This window comes from Pteropus medius, unplaced genomic scaffold (genome assembly GCF_902729225.1).
Source record: "Pteropus medius unplaced genomic scaffold, Ma_sr-lr_union100, whole genome shotgun sequence".
NCBI classification, from domain to species: Eukaryota; Metazoa; Chordata; class Mammalia; order Chiroptera; family Pteropodidae; genus Pteropus; species Pteropus medius.
In genome coordinates, this window is record NW_024354500.1 from 28,017,237 (window position 1) to 28,042,925 (window position 25,689).

General features: G+C 35.2%; 1 protein-coding gene across 3 annotated transcripts in view; it reads right to left on the reverse strand.

Moving 5' to 3' along the window:
* The window catches only part of PRIM2 (DNA primase subunit 2), a 244,878-nt gene that overhangs the window by 190,414 nt on the left and 28,775 nt on the right, over positions 1 to 25,689 (reverse strand). For all 3 annotated transcript variants that reach the window (XM_039853280.1, XM_039853281.1, XM_039853282.1), the window contains exons 6-7: positions 8,470 to 8,565; positions 6,227 to 6,364 (exon numbers count right to left, since the gene is read on the reverse strand). In XM_039853280.1, coding sequence (XP_039709214.1) covers positions 6,227 to 6,364; positions 8,470 to 8,565 — 234 coding nt within the window. The remainder of the gene's footprint in view (positions 1 to 6,226; positions 6,365 to 8,469; positions 8,566 to 25,689) is intronic.

The window sequence follows — 25,689 nt, forward strand, 5'->3', positions numbered from 1 at the left end:
TTCCAGAGCAACAAATATTTAGTGAATCATAGACTCAACTGGTATTCTAGAAATGTGAAAAATGAAATCCTTTTCAATAAAAGAAAATCTTTACTTTTCTCTGTGACTCTCAGAAAGAGCTGCTTACTTGCCATGTCGATTACTTCCTTAGGAACTTCTCAAAGTCCTTCTTTCGACATCTAAATTAAAGCGTATAAATATATTTTCTGAAGGTCTGGGATTTAAAGTTTTACCAGTACCTTCTAATGATGAGTCTCACAAACAGAAAGTAAAATTAGTGACACTATGTGAGAAAAAAGAGAATTTGCCTTAAAGAAACTCAGCTACAATTTAAGAAGCTTTAAAAAATGAACACAGCATGTTCCACTGCTTCATGAGAGTGGAGTGTGTGAAAGCTCCAGCTCAGTTGTGGGCCCTCCTCTCTTCTTCACTCACATATCACTGTGCCTGTGCGACCTCATTCAGTCTCATGGCTTCACCCAGAAATCCAGATTTCTAAATCTAACTTCTTACTTGCTAACTCCATTTGGATGACTAATAAGCACCTCCCACTTAACATGGTCAAAACAGAGCTCTAGATTTTATTGTATGTACTTCTCTCTCAGTCTTTAGCATCATGGTAAAAGACATCACTTCTAATCAGTTATTCAGGCTAAAATCTAGGCAGTGTAACAAAGTAATCTGGAGTATAAACTCTGAAGCCAGATTGCAAGGATGAATTCATATCCTGCCTCTGTTCCTCAATATCTGTGCAAAGATACTATAAGCTTTGGAGGGTAATAATGGTACCCCCGGATAGGGCAACTATGAAAATTAAAGATGTTAATTCATGTAAAGCATTTAGAAGAACACCTGGCAAATATTAAATTGTCACTGAGTTTAAATTATGATTACTATCATCCTGATTCCTCTTTTACTCTCACACCCAGTCTGTCAAGTCAACAATTCTTCAAAAACATAACTGAAATTCACTGACTTCTTTCACCTGTTACCTTCACAACCACCTTATTTCAAGCCACCACCTAGATTAATGTGATAAACTTACACACTAGTTTTCCTGCTTTTATTCTTTCTAAACCTTCCAAAGCGGTTTTCAAGCAGAAGCCATAGTATTTTAAAGTATAAATCTTATCACTCTCTTATTCAAAACCATCTAATGGCTTTCGACTACATTAGGCTAAAAATCAAACTGTTCACGCTGGTTTCTTTATTTAAAGTCCTGTATCTGGCCAATGCAGTCTCATTTTGTCCTACTGTCTGCTAGCTCATTACACTTCAGCTATACTGGCCTTTTTAATTCTGCAAAAATGCCAAGATTCCCTCCTCAGGGTCTTTGCCTTAATGACCTTCTCTGCCTGGAATATACCTTCCTCTATATGTGTTCATCTGGCTCCTATATGTATATGATATTGTTATTGTTTATTTCTTTACTAATTGTCCATCTCCCACTAGAATACAAGCTCTATAAAAAAAGAAATTTCATCCATCTTTTTAAATACTGTGTCCCTAAAACCTGAAACAACATGTGAGTGAACAAAAAGTTATTTAAAAAATAAACCATTAATTGAAAAGACTGGCCAAAGCTTCTAAAACTGTTATGTAAAGCAAAGAAATATATCATTCCCCCACTCCTTTCCATAACCGGTTATCCATTTATTGCATCTCAGCTACAAATTTACCCTTTCTGCCTGCTCTGTAATGGACCCTAATATAATTATCTTCCAAAATTTTCTCATAGTTTGAAGATCTAAATTCTCTGGTAATACAACTTACAAAGGAACAGTTATCATCAAAAGAGCTTAAGAATTACAATTGGAAAAACCTGAGATCCAGTTATGTCTCCCCAGCAATTAACAGCCAACATAACCTTGGACAAATTACTTAGCCTCTCAGAGCTGCATTTTCCTCATCTGTATAATGCAGATTATAATCCTTGTCTATCTTAGAGGCTCGTGGGGAGGATCAAATGAGATAATGCATAAATAATAAACTATGGACAAGTAGAAGTTACTATTATCTATCGGTTCAACGAAATTTTACTGAGCACTGCCCTGTGTGCTAGATGCTATACTAGAGAGAAAATTATAAATAAGACAGAACCCTAACTCTCAAAGAGCTTACATTTTAGTTGAGGAGAAAAACACATAATCGGAATAATTTTATCATAGTTTGGTAATGTGCAGAGTGCTGTGAGAGCACACAGGAGATATATTTAGCAAAATCCTGAGGCTTTGGGGAGGCTTCCAGGAGGAAGTGGGGCCACAAATGAGTCGCAAAGGATCAGTAGGATAAGAAGAGTTCTTATCAAATAAGAAGGTAATGACCACCTTTCACTAGACCTAGAGCATGTTCAAAAGTCATTTTGGTTACATTATCATAAAAATCACAATTCAAATATCACCTGGGATAAGACTCTTCTATCAAAGTTTTTGCACGGCAAAGGAAACCATCGACAAAACGAAAAGACAACCTACCAATTGGGAGAAGATATTTGCCAATGACACAATCAATAAGGTGTGACACCCAAATTTTACAACTTAACACCAAAAAACAAACAAACAAACAAACAATCCAATTAATAAAAGGGCAGAGGACCTGAATAGACATTTCTCCAAAGAGGACATACAGATGGCCAATAGACATATGAAAAGATGCTCAACATCACTAATTATCAGAAAAATGCAAATTAAAAACATAATGACTTATCACCTCACATCTATTGGAATGGCTATCATCAATAAATCAACAAACAATAAGCGAGGATGTGGAGAAAAGGGAACCTTGTGCACTGTTGGTGGGATCCCAAATTAGTGCAGCCGCTATAGAAAACAGTATAAAAGTTCCTCAAAAACTTAAAAATAGAACTACCTTATGACCTGGCAATTCCAATTCTGGGTATTTATCTGAAGAAATCCAAAAACACTAATTCAAAAAGACATATGCACCCCTACGTTCAATGCAGCACTATTTACAACAGCCAAGACATGGAAGCAATCTAAGTGCCTATCAATAGACGACTGGATAAAGAAGATGTAGTACATACACATGATGGAATATTATTTGGTCTAAAAAAAAAAAAAATGAAATCTTACCATTTGGGACAACATGAATGAACCTAGAGGGTATTATGTTAAGTGAACTAAGTCAGATGAAGACAAAGGCCATATGATTCCACCATATATGGAATCTAAACAACAAACAAACAAAATGGAAACAGACTGATAGATAAAGAGGACAAACTGATGGTTGCCAGATGGAAGGGGGGTTGGGGAGCTGAGTGAAAAAGGTGAAGGGATTAAGAAGTGCAAAGTGGTAGTTACAGAATAGTCAGTTACGGGGATATAAAGTACAGCACAGGGAATATAGTCAATAATATTGTAATCATGATATATGGTGCCAAGTGGGTACTAGACTAATAAGGGAGATCACTTCATAAATTATATAAATGTCTAACTGCTATGCTATACACCTGAAACTAATATAATATTGAATGTGAACTGTAATTGAAAAACAAACACACAGGAAAAAAATCTCTTCTATCAACTTGGACTTCCTGCAGCACCATTTTTTTTTTTCTACCACTAATTAAAATACTTTTTTTTTCATCTTTACAGCAATGTTTCTCATTCTACAAGAATATTCCCATTAATAAGACTGAAATTTTTCAATTACATACTCCAAGGTCAAAGGTTTCTTCACTGGAAAGGAAGTAATAAAGACACCATAGCATTAGGCTTCGATTTCTCCTTCACCATAGCTCTATAAGAAATACCCTCCTTTCCTTCCCACTGCCTCCCACAGCTATCCGAACAAGTTTCCAGGCAATACACTCCATCCACTCTCCTGTGTGATAAGGCAAAGGGTTCTCTGAACAACCTCTCAAACAAAATTGGCTCTGACCCATCCAGGAGAAAGCTGAGCACTGTCTGAAGCAGCAACTCACTGTCCCTCCTCCATCAAATCCAAAGACACTGAGGCCAGAGCGCTCCATAACCAGTGGCAATCAAGACAAATTCAGTAAGTCTGAATCCACTAAAGCACAACATAGATTATTCTTTACCCTCCAATTCTAATCCTGGACATAGAACCAACAGAAATGTGTTTGCCAAAGATGTCCTAGAATGTTCAGAGCATCAGTATTAGTAATAACCGCAAGAAAGAAAAGAAAATTCAATACATGTCAACAACAGAATGGGTAAATAAACTGTTAAATAAAGTCAATCAGAAGTGGGATGAATGAAAGTCATGTGTCACCTGAAAGGATGCAATGAAAAGATTATATATTATGACATTCCTGCTCAAGATGTACAACTTGCATCTAACCGTGCAGAAACATCAGACAAACCCAAATTGAGAGATAGTCTACAAAATAACTAGCCTGGAATCTTAAACAGTAACAAAGTCATGAAAGTCAAGGAGAAACTAAGAACTTGTTCCAGACTGAAGGAGACTAAAAGACATAATAACTAAATAACACATTGTTTTAGGACAAATAAAGGACATAATTGAGACAACTGGTGAAATTTGAGTGGGATCTGAGGAATAGACAGTAATCATGTACTGATGCTTCTTTCCTTATTTTGACAGTTAAACTGTGGTTATGGCGGAAGATGTCTTTGCAGGTATTACACACGAAAGTATGGGGGTGATGACACATCAGGTTGGGAACTTATTCTCAAATGGTTTATGGAAAACGTTTTTTACCTGTAACTTTTCTGTAAGTCTGTGATTATTTCAAAATTCTAAAAAGTTATTTTAAAATTTCTTAAAGTATGTTGGAGCGGGGAAAGAATGAACAGGAGGAAAGGAAGGAAAAAAGAATTCAAAGTTTATATGCTGTATTTTTTCTCAACAATGTCTTAACTGCAATTTGCTGAAAAAATGAATTTATTACTAACTTAAGAATTTCATTTTGTCTTTAATTTCAGTATATTGTTATCTCTCATTTTCTGCCCGAAAATAGAAAAAAATAAAATTTGCGAAAATCTACCACACATCCCTCTTTGTACAATTAGACTACTAGGGAGACACATTGACTAGCACATATACATGTGCCCGTTTTCACTAGCAAGGATACCTTCTTTTCAGAAGCCCCCAATTTCTCATATTTTCAGCCAGAATTCCATTGAATCACATGCATAAATCAACAATTTGGAAAGGTGGAGAAAACCACTATGATCAACCCAAGGATGGTCCCAAAGCTCCAGAAGCTTTCAAAAATAAATGGTGATATTTTGGGTTGTCATGGGGACTGGAGGCCACTTTTGGCATTCAGTGGATGAGAGGTGGAGATGCCCAATGTCCTGAAAATTACATGGTTGTTTCACATAAAGAAGTGCTGTCTAAAATGTCAACAGAGAGAAAATAGGTGAACAAAATCAATAATAATAAAACAAGGGGAATGGCTAACCGATAGACAAACATCAGTGTCAGCTACAGAGATTCACAGTAGTGAAAAACACTATCTTCATCTATAAGTAGATTATGGTCCAGAGAAAGTCATAGACAAATAAGGAAACTATTTAAAAACATCAACTTTACTGAGGATAAAAAAAAAATAGGATTAGGGAGGAAGAATATTAAGTTATTAAACACCCATTATGCTATAGATATTTTCATAAACTGCTGTATTTAATAAAAACCAGAATTAACATTTTAGTCTTCCCAAATACCAATATAGCTGAATTATATATATTTAGGTAACCCAGGAAAGTCAGTAATAAAAATCACTTATACCAAAAAATACTATAATTTTTAACTTAAAAGGAAAAGTTGGCCAGTGCTTGTACTATAATCAGTATAGCTTTAAAAAGCATAAAAAGAACTAGACTTTGCCCTCTACTGACAGTAAATATCAATTCAGAACAGAAATCCAAGGGTTACATCCACCAAGGAGCACTCTAATTATGCAGGGCTGGATATGAAATCCATCTCTGAACAAAAAGACACAATCTTGAAGAAACCCACAATAGCCACTCACAAAATTAATCAACTCACCATTAGTATTTACTAAGAGAAAGAAAAAAAATAAAAAACTATGAGTAGTAACAAAAACCTAGCAGTTCTAGAATTACCAGTATAATATCATAAGCAATTTGAATATTATTATGAAAATAAACATTTCTTAAGAAGTAAACAACAAAACTATTAAGGGTATATAAATGAAAATGAGAACATGTGGAAATAAAGTGACTATGGAAATGTAGTAAAAAAGTGAAATACTTACTGCCAAAGCCTTGGACAGTTTGGTTCTAAATTCGTTCAGGACAATTGCCACAATGTCCTTAAGTGGTACATAAGCAAAGCCATCTTCCAAATAGACTTTCCTTCCTCGAAACAAATCCAGAGCATCAGCAAAAGGGATCTGAATTCAGAGTGAAACAGGGAAAATAAGCAGTATCTGTCATTTTGAAATTCTCCTAAATCTTCATATGTATTAAGTCCAAATAAAATTCTTCCTATGAGAAATTCATTAATCCCAGCAGGACAAAAAAAAAAAAGGGTAGGGGGAATCAATTTATACTCCTTAAAACTAAACAATTAGCATTAAGAAGTGGCAGTCCAAAAATGTGTTCATTTCAGAATAGATGTTTTGAAAAATAATTATAACCCAAGTCAGAATGCTTTATTTTTACTTAATTCATGAATTTATGAATTATAATCCTCAGGATTTCAAACTCCCAACTCAAGCCCTCTGAGCACACTGCATTCCTCTCATATGATATCCTCTACATTTTATTCTGCATCAAGTAAAATCCTAATGTGTGTACAACATGTTTGGTGCTGAAAATTACTAGCAAGTAATATAAACTTATTCATCTATGTTTCCATTCCTTCTCTAGAGAAATACAATGCAAAAGTTAATCTCAACACTAATAAATAGAAATAATAAGCATTTAGTTTTGCTATTAAAATAAGTATTTGCCAGTAAATATTAAAAAATAAAACTAATTCTATTCTACACATATTTTTAAAGTCCTATGGACTATACTAAAATTTTAAGATATCAGCAGAATATATTAGTAAACTGAGGAAATCATCTTTAAATTCCAAAAGATTTTTTCCCTTTTTAAAAGTGAGGTGAAAAATTAGGTTAAAAAAATGTCCCTAAATCGCCTATTCGCTCAACTTTTAGGGACGCTATATGTCTATCATTCTTCAATACATCCAATGATATCACACAATAGATTGTGCGATTTTTAATAGTTTTTTTTTTTTTTAATGAATTTACAGATTTCTATGACTACGACATTGTCCTTGTCCTGAAGGAGGTTGCCACTTAGTTAAGAAAACAAGATAAGATACATATGGAAGTCGAACAGCTCTACTGGGCAGTCCATGTGCAACGCTGCGCCAAACAAATAATTCACACAGGACATATCAGAGCGGGGGTAAGAGAATTTAATTCAATCTAGGCAAGAAAAGGAGATAGAAGTTTGGAAATGTGAGTTCTAGTCCAAAATTTGTGACTTATTAGACTTATGATTTCAATACATTTAATAAATGTTTCTAAACCACAGCAGCTAGACCTATAAAATCAGGAAAGGGGAGGAAGAGATGGTCTAAATGGCCCTTAGGGATTCTTTAGCTCTACTATTCCATGATTCTAGCTGATCAGGGTGGCCACAGTGGAAATAAAAATGCCCAAGCAGAAGCAAAAGATGATGTGAAGGCAGAGTAATAGGAAATATGTGGTTTGGAAGGCTGACTGAATGATGGCCTAACTGGCAGGAACGGAAAGCCAGAATGGGGAGCTAACGTGGAAGCAGGATTTTAAACTACTGGTACTCACCAATAATAATGAGTATATTCTTTCAAAGGAAATTGTGGTATTACAGCTATCAAAGTTCAAATGAATCTCAGCTGTCTTGTCTTCTCCTTCTGGAACTATTTAGTCCAAGAGCAACTCAGTGGGTTCAAGCAAAGCAGTATCTATGCTAAGGGATAGGGGACAGCAGAAGTGGCCTAGTGCAGGCTGAAACCTAGGTAGATGAAAGGTTTTCCCATGGGAGAGCAAGTAGGCAGACAGAGTCAGAGCCCGAGTGGCATGGAGCAGCGTCCACGTGGGGAGACAGTCCAACAATGGTGTCAGAGCCCAATGACAGCAAACACTTTGATGCAGGGCTGTGACCCAGAGACAGGTGCTGGGCCAAGTGAGTGATGGGATATGCTTGCAGGAAGCAGCCCAGCATGCAGTATAAAGCTTAAGCATTGTGAGGAGAGAATTTCTTTTAGAAAATGGCCTGCGACAGGGGGTCGGAGCCCAAGCAGTGTTAGAGGGGTGTCTGTGTAAAAGCAAAGCCCAACACAGAATGTTGGCACACCCTTATAGGGGTAAAGAAGAAATCTCCAGGAGAGGGAGAGGCTGTGGTCACAAGAGGCTATACAAATAGGTTAATTAAATATGTATATAAACTTCTATGTAATATATTTTTTAAAACCTAGGAAGTATTTTAAAAGTTTACATACCTTATAAACTGACTCCAACTCCCACTTAGTCCCGCTTAAACTGGGTGATGAAGCAATAATCTCCTTTTCTCGAAGAGTCTTCTCTTCATCTTTTATCTAAAAAACACATATTTTATACCATTTAAGAAATTAAATCTTTCGTTTCAATAAAATACTTTCCTTTCTAGTGAAGATTCTATATTTTCATAGAAGTTTTTAAACCCTGGTATCTCAAATCATTCCTAATATGATTACTAAATCACTATTATCATTAATAAAGCCAGAATAAGGAAGAAAATTTAAATTCAATATACTTTCAAATTTCCACTCTGCCAATTTCTGAGGACATATAACAAAAGAACAGTAGCACAGAAACAAAAAGTATTATAATACAAAAGGAAAGGAATTATAATAAAAACTCAGGTTAATATAGACTAAAAATGAGCATTATCCCAATTCAAGAGTTATGTTAATTTATTAAAATACCTATTTGCAGTTAAGAGTGATTTAACTATTTCTCAACTTTCTGGACACATAAAACAACTCCAAACTTAAAACACTAGTTTTGCTAAGGAACAACTAGAAATCTATTATCTCAGACTAATTATGGCTTTAAAAAGAAGAGATAGCTCTAACTAGATAAAAATGTTCAACTTCTATACAGTGAAATAAAAGATCTGTAAATAGATATGAATTACAAATGACAAACTGATGGAAATATTTACATCACTTGACATCTGAGTTACTCTCAATAAACCCCTCGGCAATAGGACACAAGGACTAGCAATCCAAAAGTGAATACACAATGTTGAGACAGTCTTTCCAAAGGGCCCTTTGACAAAACATATCAAAAAGCCTTAAAACACACAGATCCTAACAGTTTTACTTCCAGGATTAATCTTAAGTAAACAACAGGACAAATAAATAAGAACAAATTTTCTTCATCACAACATTATTTATGATAATAATAAGAAAAACTAACTGTCCAACAAGTACTCAGTTAAATAATTACAGTGGAATTTGATGTTTCAGTAAAGCAGGTTATATTCAGATCAACTTCTCACAGTAATTAAAGAAGAAACACTGACAAAAATTTTTAAAGCATCTTCTTTAAAGCACAGAAGATTAAATACACAGGGTCAGGCCCACATGAAGTAAGGTATCTAACTTCACTTCGTTTGAGACCCTAATGCTCAAATGCAATACGGGTCATTAGAAAAATACCAAACCTTGAACTTGTTTTAAGGTGGTTCCCTAATTCAAATGCCCCAAACACCTGGCAGAAGCAAACCCAAATCCACTCAAAGTACATTCACAGCATGCCTCAAAGGGTTCCTACAAATACTTTTAAATACAATGTCAAACACACTGCATTTTATATAACAAGGCACACAATAATACATCCCTTCATGAGCAAAAACAAAAGACTCAAATACATACAGGCATGTAAAGAAATAAAAGACAAGTGCGATGATAGCTGTATGAATGGGAAACTACAAAAAGTTATTTAAGAAAAAAATTTTAAAGAGGAGGGGAAGGAAACAAAGAACTTCTAGAAACATAAAAAAACTCAGGAATAGTAATTAAAAACTACTCAATGGAATCATTAAAAAAAAAAATCCTTAAATTTCGGTTAATGTAAACTACGTAATTTAGACCAACCCATCTGCATCAAAGGTGCCACAGGTTACTTAGGAACTGCCAGGCCAGCAGTCAAGGGCTGTCATTTAAAGCCCACTTTTATATTTGCTAATTCACAGAAAGCAGCTTCAAAGAGACTCAGTCAAAAGTGGATAAACTATCTCCTACTCTCTAAGACCCTGAAGGACTTAGGTGGGGTTGAACCAGAAGTTTATCAGCTGTCATAAGGATCTACTGGGTCAGAGACCTCAGATTCTGCATATAATTAAAAATTATCCTAGACTAACATTGCCCCGAGATCCACAGATGAAACAAATGACAACCTTATGGAGAAAGATATAATCCTCCTAGGCCCTCCAAATAACTTTCCAAATACAATCTCCAGTACACAAGGGAACAAGATTCCATGAATGAAAGCCAGTTAGGTAACTGGGTTCTTCTAGGAAAGGATTAGCTGAAAAAAGGCACAAGGAGGCATTTCAAGGGTAACAGCAATGCTTTATTCCTCACCTGAATAACAGACTAATGTTCACTTAATAATAATCTACTAAAGTATGTGTTTTTGTTTCACATATATTTCTGGCAATGGTTATACTTCTTAGTTTTTAAAGGATTAAAAGAGTAAAATAAAAGTCAATGAAATGTGTTATAATGAAATATTATGCAGTCGGTAAAATTCTTTTTAAAATTATGAAAATTTATGATTACTATCATAGGTAGATTCCTGTGAAATACTATTAGGTGAAAGTAAACTAATACAGATAGGTGAAAACAGAGTAAATAAATCTTTAAGAGATTCCAAATATCTGTTCATTTGTAAGTTTATGCGTGGGAAAAAAATCTACATCAAAATAAAACTGTCTGACTCTAGGCAAAGAGATTACAGATAATTTCTATTTTCTTCTCTATATTTGCACGTTTTATTAAATTTACCCCTTAGATGTTTCATGTTCTCAAAGGTATTATAAATGGTATTTTTTTATTTCAATTTCTAATCATTCACCGTTTCCTTGCATATCGTTTTAATTTTGTTCTTTTGCTTCAAAATCAAAGATACTGTTGACCAGCTTAAATCCAATAAGTATCAGAATGACACTGCAGAATCACCACTTTTGGCATGCCTGATAATTTCCACATTCATCCAAATCTATTGAGTCAAAGACTAATGTTTCTTACTACTAGTGATAGTTAAGCATTTCTTTCTCTGTTTTTCCATAGAAGGTAGAAATCCAATGGAAAACTGATTTTCAAATGTCTGTTAAGGAATGAAAATAATTCTTCAAAGGAAATCTTACCTAGGAAGATATCATGTTGCACAAATTAGAAAAAAAAATTGCTTTGGTTGAAATAAGGCTGGGCCCAAAGCACTGCCCATTCAACCCACCGTCACTGCATCCCTGCCCTTCTGTGGCCCGTTTCTAAAGGGCACAGTGAGAAAACCCCTTACAAGATACTACGGTAACTGCACAAACAATAATATGAAGATAATGATAGCAATAAACAAACAGAATCACTAGCTGGCTGACAGCTATCTCACTACTATGGAATGGATCAAAACATTTGCTCACTGGTTGTTATGTGCAAGTTGAAAGAGCACAGAGGAGGTAGTTTAGGTGTGTCAATCTATAGATTGTTCAAAAGTCAATGAAAGTTGAGAGCTATACATACCATCCACTAGTTAACATGCTAATCATTTTACTTAACCATCTCATTTAATTCTACCAACAACCCTACAAGGTAGATACTATCTTAGTTTTACAGCTAATTAATAGGAATAAAAATCAAACTGGATTTCCAACTAAAGTCTGACACTAAAACCCACAAAGCCATGCAGTCTCCAAATAAACAAAATGATATTGCTTTGCAAGAGAGTTGAACAAACACGTAACATCAAAATCAATACAAGAAAACGTCAATTGAAATTTTTCACCTCAATCTCTTTTAGGTAATGAACAAGATAAAAATATAGAAACTAAAAATGTAATATAACTAGAGGTCATGAAAAGTCTTATATGTAAAAGTTTGTAAGGATATCTCAGCACATATAACATATAATCAAAGCTCATTCTCGAGTGTTTAAATTGAGGTTTAGCAATAGCAAATATTTCTCTAAGAGCTAACACCAGATTATTCTGCTTTCGTCTTTACACACGTCTCTGTTGGCAGTAACTTCTCTATAGACTATTTACCTTTTATTTTGCATTCCACAGTTAAATCCTTCAAAATGCAAATACACGAGACAGACACTGCAGATAATGTTTGAAAGAAAGTAGTTATGTTTTAGACCAGTTTTAGAGAGGTGATTCTCAAACAGCACTGATAAAGAAAATGACTAAAGAGATACAATAAAAAAAGGAAAAGAAATCTTCACATCTCATGATAGACTTTTCATTATTCTTTTCATGAATTTTCCATTTAAATATGAAAATATTTTTCAAATTTGCTTGATGAACATATTGGAAATTAAATAAAATTTTAATATAGATGCTTGTTCTCCCTACCTAAGGATAATTATAATTGATTGCATGTACTGGTTTTTGTTAGACTGAATCTGACAAAACTGAAGTTGAGACCAAATGTGTTAACCCACCATGGTCCTTTTGTAATCACTTATTTCAGCAAAAAAGAAATAGGTATTTTTGAACACACAGATGTTTGTCCTAATATTATTTTGGATTCTAACTAAACAAATCTCATGACAACATATAAGTACTACTATTACTTCTCGAGTAATATAGTATCTCTCCCTTCCCTAAAGTCAATACAAATATTTGTATTAATACCACAGGTGTTTATAAGTCATTAACTGCTTATGAAGTAAATGTCAAGGAAGCAGGGAAGCACACATCTGTTCAACTGTTATACAACATTAGTTCCAAGAGGCTTCACTTGTTCAAATAGTCTTCTGCCTAAAAAATATAATCAAGATTCAATTTTTAAAAAGTCTCAAGCACTCAAATGAAACCTAGAGTACATAATTAAAGAACATGATAAGATTTTCTTCCATTGAAATGTACCCCAAAAAATTACTTAGATTAGAAATAATGAATAAAATTCCAAGGAATTCAATGTTTCTAAACCATTCAAGCGAAATACCAGGTGCATCCCAAATCACAAGCATGCTATCTAGAACGCAAGTCATTTCCTGCATTCTAGCCTTTCATAAATACTGTTTTTCCTTGGTGAATTAAAAAGTTCATCCACTTATCACACATATTCTAAATCTTCATTTATCTATTTAGTTATAATCAAAATTAAGATTCCAAAGAGAATTCTCATTGAAAATGTAGGATACTTGTCTGAAACTTTACTATTAGTATAAACTGCTACTGACTTATTTCAAATTTTTAAAATTATCTTGAGTGTTCTCTACTGCTTTCTGGCTAAAAATTACTGAAAAAAAAATATGAGCATATTTCATTTTCTCAGTCTCCCATGCCTTGCAAACACTCATCCTCTAAAAGACCAAGACAAAATTAAATGGCTTCCTGCTTCTACTAACAAAAAATTTCATATAAGAGAGTAAAAACAGTTATAGTGGAGCAATTACAAAAGCAGAGCTGCATAGTGGAAAGTACATAGTTTTTGTAATTGCAGAAACCTAAGTTCAAATCTTGAACAAGTTAATTAACCTCTTCACACCAGTTTCTTCATCAGTAAAATAAAGAATATCTACTTCATGTTGCTTTTAAATAAAGTATGGAAAGTGTCTAGAATAGGTATAACAAATAGCATGCCCTTAATAAATGGTAAATTTATTATTACTATCAGTACTATATATTTTGATTACCATCTATTTTCCAGGTTTTTCACAGGAATAAAATGTTTCCTGCAACAAAACTGGTTTGAGTACATTTTTATGAGTTAAAACTATTGATTTTATGAGTCACTTTATTAAACTAACATGACTGGTCTTTAGAGATTATTCAAAATAACTAATAAAGCAAGCTAGGTTATCGCTGCAATATCTTACAATCGAGTTAGGGTAAGTCCTCCCTTAACATCTTCGATAGGTTCTGTGACTTCAAGAGAAATGATGTATAACAAAACCAATTTTACCACAAGCTAATTGATATAAAAAAGAGTAAGTTCCTACAGCATCTCATCAACATTATAACAAAATGAAGCTGAATGAAACGGCATTATTCAAGGATCTGCTATATATCACACTTCATAAAAAACATCTTCCTGAATAGAAGTATATGAACAAACTTCTCTAAATGGAATCACACTTCCTGAGTGACTTACATTACTATTCCAGATATACTCAACCTTCACTCTGGTTAATTTTCAATCAGCAAAGACCCTAACGTTTGAGCTGTGAAGTTCTTCTTGTGGTTAATTTTCAATCAGCAAAGACCCTAACGTTTGAGCTGTGAAGTTCTTCTTGTTCCACCACTACTTAAATTCCCCACACCTCAATCCCTATGAACTACACTGACCCATTCAATAGTCAGTACAGGAATGTTTCAAGTGGCACATAGTGTAATGGTATAATCTTTTTGTCAAGTACAAATCACACTAAGCTCTAAAAGTTTGGGTAAAGTTTTCTTCCTATATGTTGTATATTATGTTCCTATATTATTATACATGCTACCCTACTAATGTTCCTATATTATTATACATGCTACCGTACTAATAGAATTCTGGATTTGGGGCTGTGTTTGTGTGTTTTTCTTTTTGACATTCTTCATCAAACCATAAAGTAGGAGAGCAGTCTCATCCTGCCAGAAACCCTGACAGGAGACTAAGAGTGAGCTCTGGAGAGGCAAACGTCTCACACAGCTAACAGACAGGTATAGACTGTCTGTGTAGACTGCACTGCTATTCACCCGATGCAGATGGACGGTTATGCATCCCCTACCTGCTGGACTCATGCGTGACCATATAACTTTCTTTGGCCGGTGAAATCTAAGCAGAAGTGCCACTCCCAAGCTAAAGCTTTACAAGCACGTTGTTTATCCAGTTCTCTCCTCCCTCTGCCACAGCAACTGGTGAAGTTCCAGACAAACGCTGGTCAATCAGCCTGAGCTGTAGTATCAATATGACGCAAAGCAGGACTGTAAATGGCCCACAGGACACAGAGCATGGACAAGAAACAAACCTTTTCAATGGTCACTGAGGTTTGGGCGTCATTTCTTACCACTGCATAACCTATCCTGACTGGCAGAGTCATCTCCATCCTCTCTGGATCGCATATTTTTATCAATGAAATATTTTGAGCACATACTTCCAAAATACATATACTTATAAATTACATGTATTACTGTAATATTATATACATAAAACATTCCTTCTCTAAAAAAAAAAAAAGCTTAAAAATGAGATTAAAAATATATGTTGTATTATTTACTTCCCACATTCCCAAATGATCATCTTGAGCACACCGCTTTGGAACCACTAATCTATTACATTGGCCTCTGAAATAAAGATATAAATAAGGCTTCCCAGAGATTTATTCTGTAAACTTCCAATCAACAATATTCGACCATGTTTATAAATAATCTGACCAGAAGTTTTCTATATAGCCCTGGTTCTTAAGCAAGAATGTACATCAGATGTGCAGTGGAGCTTTTCAAAATTACAGATTTCAGTTGGCATCTAGACCTACAAACACCAGTTGTATATTTTCTTAAAAGGTCCATTAGTGATTCTGATATAGATCACCAGTCTAAAGAGTAAATCATAGGAAAAGAATCCTCTTTTCTAAAATAAACGTATACCCTAAAAATACCACCATTAATTCTAACATTTGATTTTTTTAAGTGTACAATTCACTCATTTTTTCTAAAACACTGAGGACCTACTATGTACAAAGCACTATTTCTAGCAGATGGGCTCCAACTATAAATAAGCAAAAAAATAAAAAAACTGCTCTCATGAAGCTTATATTTTAATGGGGTGAGATGGACAATAAACAATAAACAAGAAACCAGCAGGTAGCAAGTTATGATGAAAACAAAACAAGGAGAAGTGCTATGGATGGATGGATGTATACTTTCAGTTGTGTGGTCAATTAAAGTCTCTCTGAAGAGGTGACATTTAAATGGAAACTTGCATAAAAAGGAGATAGCCAAGCAAACCTGTGGCAAGAGCATCCCAAACAGGGGTGACAGCTGGTGCAAAGGTCCTAAAGGTCCTTTTTCCTAAAGGGGAAAAAGGCTAGTGAGTTGGAGGAACAGAAAGAAAGCCAGTGAAGGACAGTGGCAGGCAGGTGGTGGTGAAGAGGTGGTTAGAGAGGTAGACAGAGCCCTCAGACCTGGGTAAAGACAGACTTTTATACTAAGAACTGTACATTAAACAGAACAAAATTAAGATCTGCTTTACACTGCTTATGCTTAAGAGGCTATTGCAGTGGTCTATGGAAAAAATGATGGTGGCCTGAACTAGAGAAGCACTGGTGGAAAAAACACAAGTAGACAGATTTGGCATAGATTTTGGAGACAGCAGAGACTGACTGCAAATAAAGGGGATCTGGAGAAAAAGACTCCTAGGATTGGAGCTCAGTCACTGGACAAATGGTGATGCCATTTACTGTTTTTCTTGATCCTCATTATCCACTGCTATTTATATTCTACTTCTATACAGATTTGTCGTATGTGTCTTATTGAAAGCTATCTCAAACCCTTTGTGGAAAGGGGCTTGACATCAACAAATGTAAATAAATGATTTACATGTCAGTTTTTCTTAAAATGAAACATCTGTACTAACGTAAAAGTACATGTTAACAATTCCAACTCTATATTAAAACTACAATTAAAACAAATTATTAATAGAAAGTGTTTAAAACATCCAATGTATAATAAAACAATTGGGAATCATTTCTTTTATGAGGATATCAAAAATTGGTGAAGAAAGTAAATACTAAAAGCAAATATCATAATGTTTAATATTAATATCATGATTTAATATTTCTAATAAATGTAGATTTTATATCAGTAATAAGTATTGTGATCTATATTGGACACTTGGTTGTCCAAACCCACTGTGACCTAACCATTAATTAATCCTACTGTGGGATTAGAGGCTTTGACAGCCTCCCATTGAGAGCTGAGCTCTATTTGCCCTCCCCTTGATCTGGGCTGGCCTATGGCTACTTTGACCAACAATATGGCACAAGTGACACCACGCCAGTCCCAGGCCTAGTCTTTGAGAGGAATGAAAGTTTCTGCCTTGTTCTCTTGGAGTCATGGGTCGCTCCAAGGAAGGAGTCACCTCTTAGTTTATGGGGTCACATGGAGAGGATCCCAGCAGAGTGCAGCCTTCTAAAAGTCCTCACCTTAGCACCAGGCATGTGAGTAGAGTTGTCTTATACATACTAGACCAGACTGGCTGCCATGTAACCTCATGTGAAACCATATGGAGAATTGCCCTGTTGAGCCCAATCTGAATCCCTGACCCTCAAAATTGTGATAAATAAAATGGTTATTGTTTGAAGTTTTAGAGTTAGGTTTTGGCTTTAAGTTTTTGATATTAGGTTTTAGAATTATCGTTTTAGCTTGAGGGTAGTTTTTACATAGTAATTAATAACCAGAACACAATCAACCTAAAATAAAAGTTAGTTGAAAACAATATTCTATTTACAATCCAATGCTTACAACATACTCCATTTAAATGTAAGAAAGAGCCATATAATAGGAAAAAATATTTTTATTAAATTGTTAATAACTTGTAAATCTTTAGGAAAGACAGAAAAATAGGAAATAAAAAAAGATATAATTACCACTGTGTGACTGTTAATTAACCAAAATTGATAGATATAATGGTGTTACTTACTTCACTAACAAATTTTCTTACCATTTATAATCATCCAAAACATTAAAAGTTAGAAAACGAACAGTAATTTAATATCCTGACATTCTAATTGGTATGTTGTCTCAGTAACTATGCCAAGCTGATCAATGTAAAACTCAATCGTCTGATTACTTTACTGTTTTTTTATTAGCACAGGCACATTTAGAATAAACTAAAAATTACACTAAAAGGAAAGATTAATTACTTATACTCAAGCATATTTCTTTTCTTCTACAAGAAAAAGAACCTCTTTAAAAAAAAAAAAGTTAATTTACACAAGAGTTCTTAAAAGTCTCCTAAATAAATCAAAACAGCAGTAGCTCCCGAACTGGGCATGACAGGACCAGATATATGTTACACGTGACAATATGACAGGGTACATCAGATACACATTCCATTCTACTCCATTCAACAAACATTTTTCAGCACCCTTTATAGTCAGATACAGCACCAACAGATAACACAAACAAAAAAAAAGATGCCAATTTATAAATTAACTATATTATTTAACCATAGCGAAGAAAGCTTATAAAAGAAGACAAGTTGACTCCACTAACAATTAAATCCAAAAGCAGCAGCCACTCACAAGAGGAAAAAGCCTGGTTTCCAGCACGCTACAGAAAGAGAGCAAAAGCTCTGTGAGAGCCTGAATGTCCACCAGGCCTGGTTCCTAGCCCTATGAGTTACAGATGAGCAGAATAAAAGGAAGCACACTCATAGTTGAAGAAAGGTGACAAGGAATCTAATTTCAGAGCCTAGCTCAGAGACCGTTTGCTCAAACAACTGTAAATAAACTGAGTTGAAAGTCACCAATGTCCCTGTTATGGCAGTGGCTTTGGCTGAGCCTTACAGAACAGCAGTACACAGGTACCAGGCAGCATTTATAGCATTATACAAGAAGATTTACTAAGAATAGCTGATACCACCCCCAGAGACTGGAAACCTAGGAAGCCACAAGGGGCACAGAAGATGGAAATAAGTCACTTCCAATTAACCAATTCCCACCACCACACCACCCTCTCTCTCTCTCATACACACACCAGTCTTGCATTAGGGAGCAGGACTCAAAGAGTGGCCAATTTATGGGCTCTATCACTCCCAGGCTGATGTGGCCTAGAAAAATGCCAGTAATATAGTGATGTATAAAATAACAATGAGTAAACAAAATATTATAAAATAAATGATGCTGACCATCTAGAAAGCAATATTAAGAAAACGAAATTTATTAAAAAACTTATTTATTCCTGAGACCAAATGAAAAGTATATTGCAAAAGACAATGGGTTAAATATAAGATTATCAAACCTTAGTGAAATAAGTGGCAGTGAAAAAAATAGACCAGAATAAAGTTTTTATATTATTCTATTCCGACCAGGAGGCTAAAAGCCTGGCTGACACCTGGAGTCAGAACAGAAACAACTTTACACCAAAATTCTCAATGAATCTTTTGTTCTATTATTTCTATGTCTCTCATCCTTGCCCTCAGTCAATGCCCAATATAGAGACCCTTCTATAGACTTAGCTTTGCGCTTATAGTGGTTCTCATCTAATTCAGTTCTGACCCCACCTAACTCATTTGTACTCATTCCAAACATTTTCCACTATGTCCTCTATAACCAACCCTGCCCCACATATATGCTCAACCACTCTTCTCAATGCTGCTCTACCTCCACACTGTCTCCTGGGAACACAACTCCAGCATAAATTAGCATAAACACATTCCCTCCTTTCTCCCTTCACTCTGGCCAGCCCCGCTCCCTTACAGATGATTGTGCTCCACCAGTCAATGACTCAGATTCACCCAGCTCTTCTGGCAGCTCATTACAGTAACCAGCCATCCCAGTTTTCCCAGGACTTAGAGGTTTCTCAGGACAGGGATTTTCCGTGCTAACACTGGGACATATGCAGTCCAAATCCAAACCTTGTCAACATCGTAACATCCACCTTCTTGCCACTGTTTGAAGTGACTGCTACATCCATACAGATGATCAGAGACTAGTCTCGCAGTCCCTGGCACATTCTGCCCATTTACATTCCACTTCAGCAGCCCACTCTCACTGTCACAACGCAGTTCGCAACCAGCCCCACCACTGACACACACTCTCCCCAATCATACCTCCTCACCCTCCTCATTCACTCAGTCCTTTATCCCCTCTACAGAGGCTCTTTGGGTCCATCAACATCCCTTTTTAACCCAAGTCTTTCAACTTTTCCTGCTTTCAATTTTTGTCTCCCAAAATACTCATTCTCTAATTATAGCAACCTATGTGCACACTGTGCAGCATGCCATGATTTAATCTCTATGACTTCATACATATTTCTCTTACCTGAAATGTCCTTCCCTATGTTTCTATTGGAAAATGTCTGTGTAACTAATATATTATCTATGCAAAGCTTCCCCAGATTTCCTCGATAATAGTTATTCTCTCCTTTATATTTGAACTTGTAGTATTACAGTATTTATGCACTACAAGCATTTATATATCTCCCACACTATAATATGAACCTAAGCACAAATAAATGTGCTGTACTTACTTTTATATTCCCAGCTCTTATCACACTACCTGGTGAAATGTTTATAAAACGGAATACATAAACTATAGAAGGTAACAATATTCAAACTGAAGAAAGAAAAATACATAAAAAAGAGAATAAAAAATAAATATTCTATGTAATAAAACTCCAAAAGACTAAAAATTTATAGTGAGAGCATATAAAGTATTTCATCAACTTATAAAAACAGATCATTCACAAGAGGCCATAAAAATTCATGCCCACAAAAGGATGTTCAATCTGGTAGTAATTAAACACCAGTTAAGAGGTTACTACAGTATAACAACAAGCAGTAGTAAGGTAATCCTAGAATTAAGATAATATTATAGAAATGGAAGAATAACGTAAGCAATTCAAAGAGATGGAAAGTAAACAGGAAGAAGTTGTGAACTACATTCACATGCCTGGGTGAATGTAAGAATAGTGGTACTTTTCATAAAAATGGTTTTCCCTGACAGTTTCGCCAGACAAGCACATTAAACAAATTAAAGTAATGTCACCCTTAAGACCCATCCTCTCTCCAACTCAGCCTTCAGAGAGGCTGCGAAGAACATGTTGTGGAGGGGGATACAGTTAGTAACATCTCCAACAGCACAGAAGAGCATACATACAGTCTCTTAAGCTCCAGCCCAGTCCATTAGGCAGTTTGATTTCTTGAATTATCCAGATCTACTTCCCACTGAAAACAATGAAAAACACTGGATAGACCCAAAAACATATATGTATTAGTCTAAGAGCATTAAAAAATCGTCAAGACTAGGGGAACTGCCAGGCTAAATTTTGAGAAAAAACTTAAACCCAGAAGAACCAAAGCCACTTTTGCCCTGAGGGCATCAGCCAATGCCATCTACTTACACTTCAGATTCTCAGCACCAAGGGGCAAGGTAGAAAAAGACAAGAATTAACAGCTGCCAAACAAGAAATCCTTAAAGATACTCGCCCTATGTTAAATTGGGACTCCAAAGGATGATTCCCACAGGAAAAGAATGAACTAGAATTCACCCATCACCTCTCTCCCAACCACATGAGAATGAAGAGCAGGTTCTCCTGGCACTGGACAAAGCATGGGGGAAAAAACTAGGAAAAACGAGGCATCTGAGTGGCTGTGGCCACCCCAGACACACATCCCAGGCACACATCCACAGTGTGGATGAGCCAGAGAGTCATAATCCTAAAAATGGTTTAAAAAGAGTCCCTGCTTGGTAAGACCCCCATAAACCTGACAGAGGCAACACAATACCACCCAGAAGAGAGCACATTCACCCTGGGACCCCCCTAAAAAAACTGTTAAGATAATAATCAGTCAAAATAACCAGGTGCACAAGAAAACAAGGCCGTACAAATGAGAAACAAGAACAGTAGCAGAAATAGACTACACAGATTTTAAATCTTAGAATTATCTGACACAGATTAAAAAGCAACCCACAATATTTAGAAAAAAGAACAATAAATTTTAAAATATCCACAAGAACAAGACTCCATAAAAAGTAACAAGGCAGATCCTTAAAAGGACCAAATGGAACTTCTAGAAATTACAACAGCCAAAATTTAAAACCCAATGGCATAGATAAAACAGAATAAAGAATTTGGAAAATAGTTCAGGAGAAATAATCTGTAACTCAGCAGAGAAAGAATAAAAAAGGAAGACGCAGACATGAGAATGAGATGTGAGGACTAAGAAGATCTAAAATACATTTGATTGGAATTCTAGACACAGAGGAGAAAGAATGGGTAGAGGAAAGTTTAAAATCAGTAATGGCTGAGAATTTTTCAGAATGAGTACAAGACAGATTCAAGAAACCTAGTGAAACCCAAGTGGAATAAATAAATAAAATTCTAATCCTAGACAAACTAAGAATGTTTGAATCAAATAGAATATCTTAAAAGGAGACAAGCAGGATGGCTATCTTACCCTCAAAAAAGCTACAGTTAGTGTATGTATCATCTGACTTCTCAACAGGAAAAGTGGAAGCCAAAAGTCAGTAGAATCACTTATCATTAATATGCTAAAAGAAAGTACCCGCCAACCTCAAATTCTACATCCAGCAAAAATATCTTTCAATAAAAAATGCAATACATTTTGTTTTTGTTTAGATGAAAGGCATTTTTATCCAAATAAAACAAATACAGTAACAAAACCTAAAAGCTGTTCTTTACTTCAAACTAATGCGACATGAGAACAGCCGGATATTTATGGAAAGATGAACATTAATGTTTTCCTACACATCTCCTTTATTATTAATTGGTTACTTACACAATTGTGTTGTGATTCTTCAACAGATAAGAAGACCCAAGGATCAAGTACCATTTACTGTGTAGACTTCATCGGACCTTCCTGCTACACACTCATAGCCACACTGTGCCTAGTTTTGGAAATATTGACTGCGGAGACAGTCAATAGTTCAAGATTGAACTCCTATAATCATATTTTCACCAAAATATACTTGGAATTTTATTTTGATGGTTTAACATAAAATATTAGATTAACAATCCCTCTGATTTTACATTATTAAACTTTATAATCAGTAAATATTTTGAAGCAAAACTTTAATGAATGGTAAGTATGCTTTACAACTAAAGTAATCTGAAGTTTGTTCCCCTCTCCCATTTCCATATAAACTAAGTTAATCAAGTCTTTGAAATTTGGAACTGTTTCTTTAATTCCAAACTATTTATTTAAAGCACCCAGTTAATTGGCAGAATGCCTATTTCTTCACACAGCTCTCTTTTACTGAGCTTCAAATTTTCTACTTTATGACATCTCCCTTATGTTATCTTCTGCAATAACCTTTCGGTGCACAATTAAAGGCCTCCAAAACTCAATCTTTCTTGAGGCTCCAACTGGCAAATGTCTTCCAAAAAAACAAAAGAAAGTAATTTCCCCTTCCCACTTTACAACACAGCCAAGTAGAAAAGTGTTCAACTTTACTTAGTTCTAAGTTTTTAAACTATGTGGCATTTTGGACATTTTCAAGATCACTAGAAAAGAGGCAGCCAAACTCTGATTCATGAAAGATCTGATGTATACTGAAGCTTTCCAAGTGAAGCAGCCAACAGCAGTATTACAAAAATATGGCTTTATTTAGCTAGGAGGAAAGGATGAAACTTGCTTAGTCAATATGGACCAATGGTAAAGCTATGTTTATTCAAGCAAATGGAGAATAAAATAGGAAAAAATAAGGTCAGAAAAAGAAATTAATTTGTAACATTTTCTCTTGTAAGCCATGGGAAATTACATCTTTGGAAATTAAGTTTATTACCATCAGGTGTTATTAAATTTATATTTCTATCACATATTTCAAATTCAAGCAGATAATAGAAAGAAGCCATTTTTTGTGCCTAGGATGAAGGGAAAGGAGGCGTTTATTCCAAGAGATGCTCATATGCATATATTTATAACTGAAAATAGTCTAAATCAGTTTTATGGCTTTGACAAAGGTGTCCCATTTGTTGACCCAATCCAACATTCTTAGTTCTTCAAAAAATTATTCAGGCATTTAATATTGTAGTTGGCACGATATTCCATCTATCAGAATATTTTTGCTACCTCCTTTATGCCTTATCTTTTAAGATTTAGTCCAAATACTATTAAGCTCAATGATGCTTTCCTAGATTAATCAAGCCAGTAGCAATATCCTCTTTACTTTTTCTTAACTCGTTGACTATACTAAACATTCTGGCATGTGATTATCTTACCTTGCTCTCCATTTCATGAAAAGTCTCTTCCTGCTCTCCCAAACTATAAACATGTTAATGTAAATCTTCCATAACTCACAACATAATGCTGAATATACATAAAGCATTTCTTAAACACGGACTATAAGGTATACCAAGGACAACAGTGACTCCAGAATTTCTATGTAGGATGGGCTTAGGTGTAGAATTCTGGTAGCTAGAGCCTTATCTTAAAGATAAATTTGCACGGCAAGCACTCTTCTTACAAACTGTGTGCTCATTTAGGTTTCTTAGTAGGGAAGAGGCTGGCAGATTCAAGTCCCTCTAAGCCACTTCCTGATGCTGGGAGGGACTTAGACAACTGTTCTCTGCCATCTCATACACATGCCCTACATCAAGGAGGAAGAAAGACCATATTCACTCATTTATCTTACTTCAAAGTCCACCAATAGCTTCCTCCACTTGGATATACCCCTATTCAACTTAAAGTTCTATCCCTAATTACATTCCTAATATGTTCAAATGCTTCATCTGCACTTAAGCTATGGATTCAAATACAGAAAGAAGCCATGATGCCACTCAGAAGGGCTAGTTATATTCAGGGACATCCATTTGCCAAGGGCTGCAACACTACAGTATGACAGGAAGCAGCATTACCTACACTGCCCAGGGGCTACTCTTACGTGCCCCATCAAGTCACAGCCCTCCTTCTACTCCTCTACATGAGAAATGCGAGATAAGAACTCATTTCAGCCTTGAGGACCTTGTAACATTAATGTGAACCTCCCTGTAATAGCCATATTCTTGTAATAATGTAAATATGCATGTTAGCCACATAATAGCTTCTCCTTCCAAAGCCTGAACTCCCACCACACCTAAAATGGCCATTATAATTCTATGTCCTCGAGAATGCAAAATGAGAGAAAACACTGAATTTATATATTGTATATTCTTCTGTAATGATCTGGACATCGATCTCTTACTCAAAGTACCAGTCACTTGGTTCCTTATCCACATTTTCCTTGCCACTGTTAGTTTTTCAAGTTACAAAAAAAAAAAGGCAAAATTATTACTTCTGTTTTGTAGAAATAATTAAGAGCCGCCCTGGGAAACTTATAAGAGAATTTTATGCTGCATCTTGTTCACTTTGTTTCTTGCCTCCGGTGAGATCATTACAATCTAAAAGTGATACAGCTTAAAGAATCCAGAAAGCTGAGCAGCAAATTCAAACAGCTGTGTATGTGTTTGCATTCATCCATGATTCTCCTATTCCTTAAGCAAAGTGTTATAATAGCATCAAATGTGTCTGCCAACACAAAAGGGTTCTATTAGGCCTCGACTGCCCTGTTTCCCTGGACGAATCAAACAGCTTTTTAATTTATTTTCAGTTTTTCAATAAGAAATAATTTCAATAGTTTTTCCACATGAATTAAAATCCCGTCCTTATCTATCATAATCTAAATTCCATACATCAAGAGCCAATACAAAGCATAAAATGGTGAAAATAAAAAAGAAAGTAAAACTCAAATCTGCAACCATTTCAAAAGGGCGCAAGAAAAATCAAGGAGCCTGTATGGCA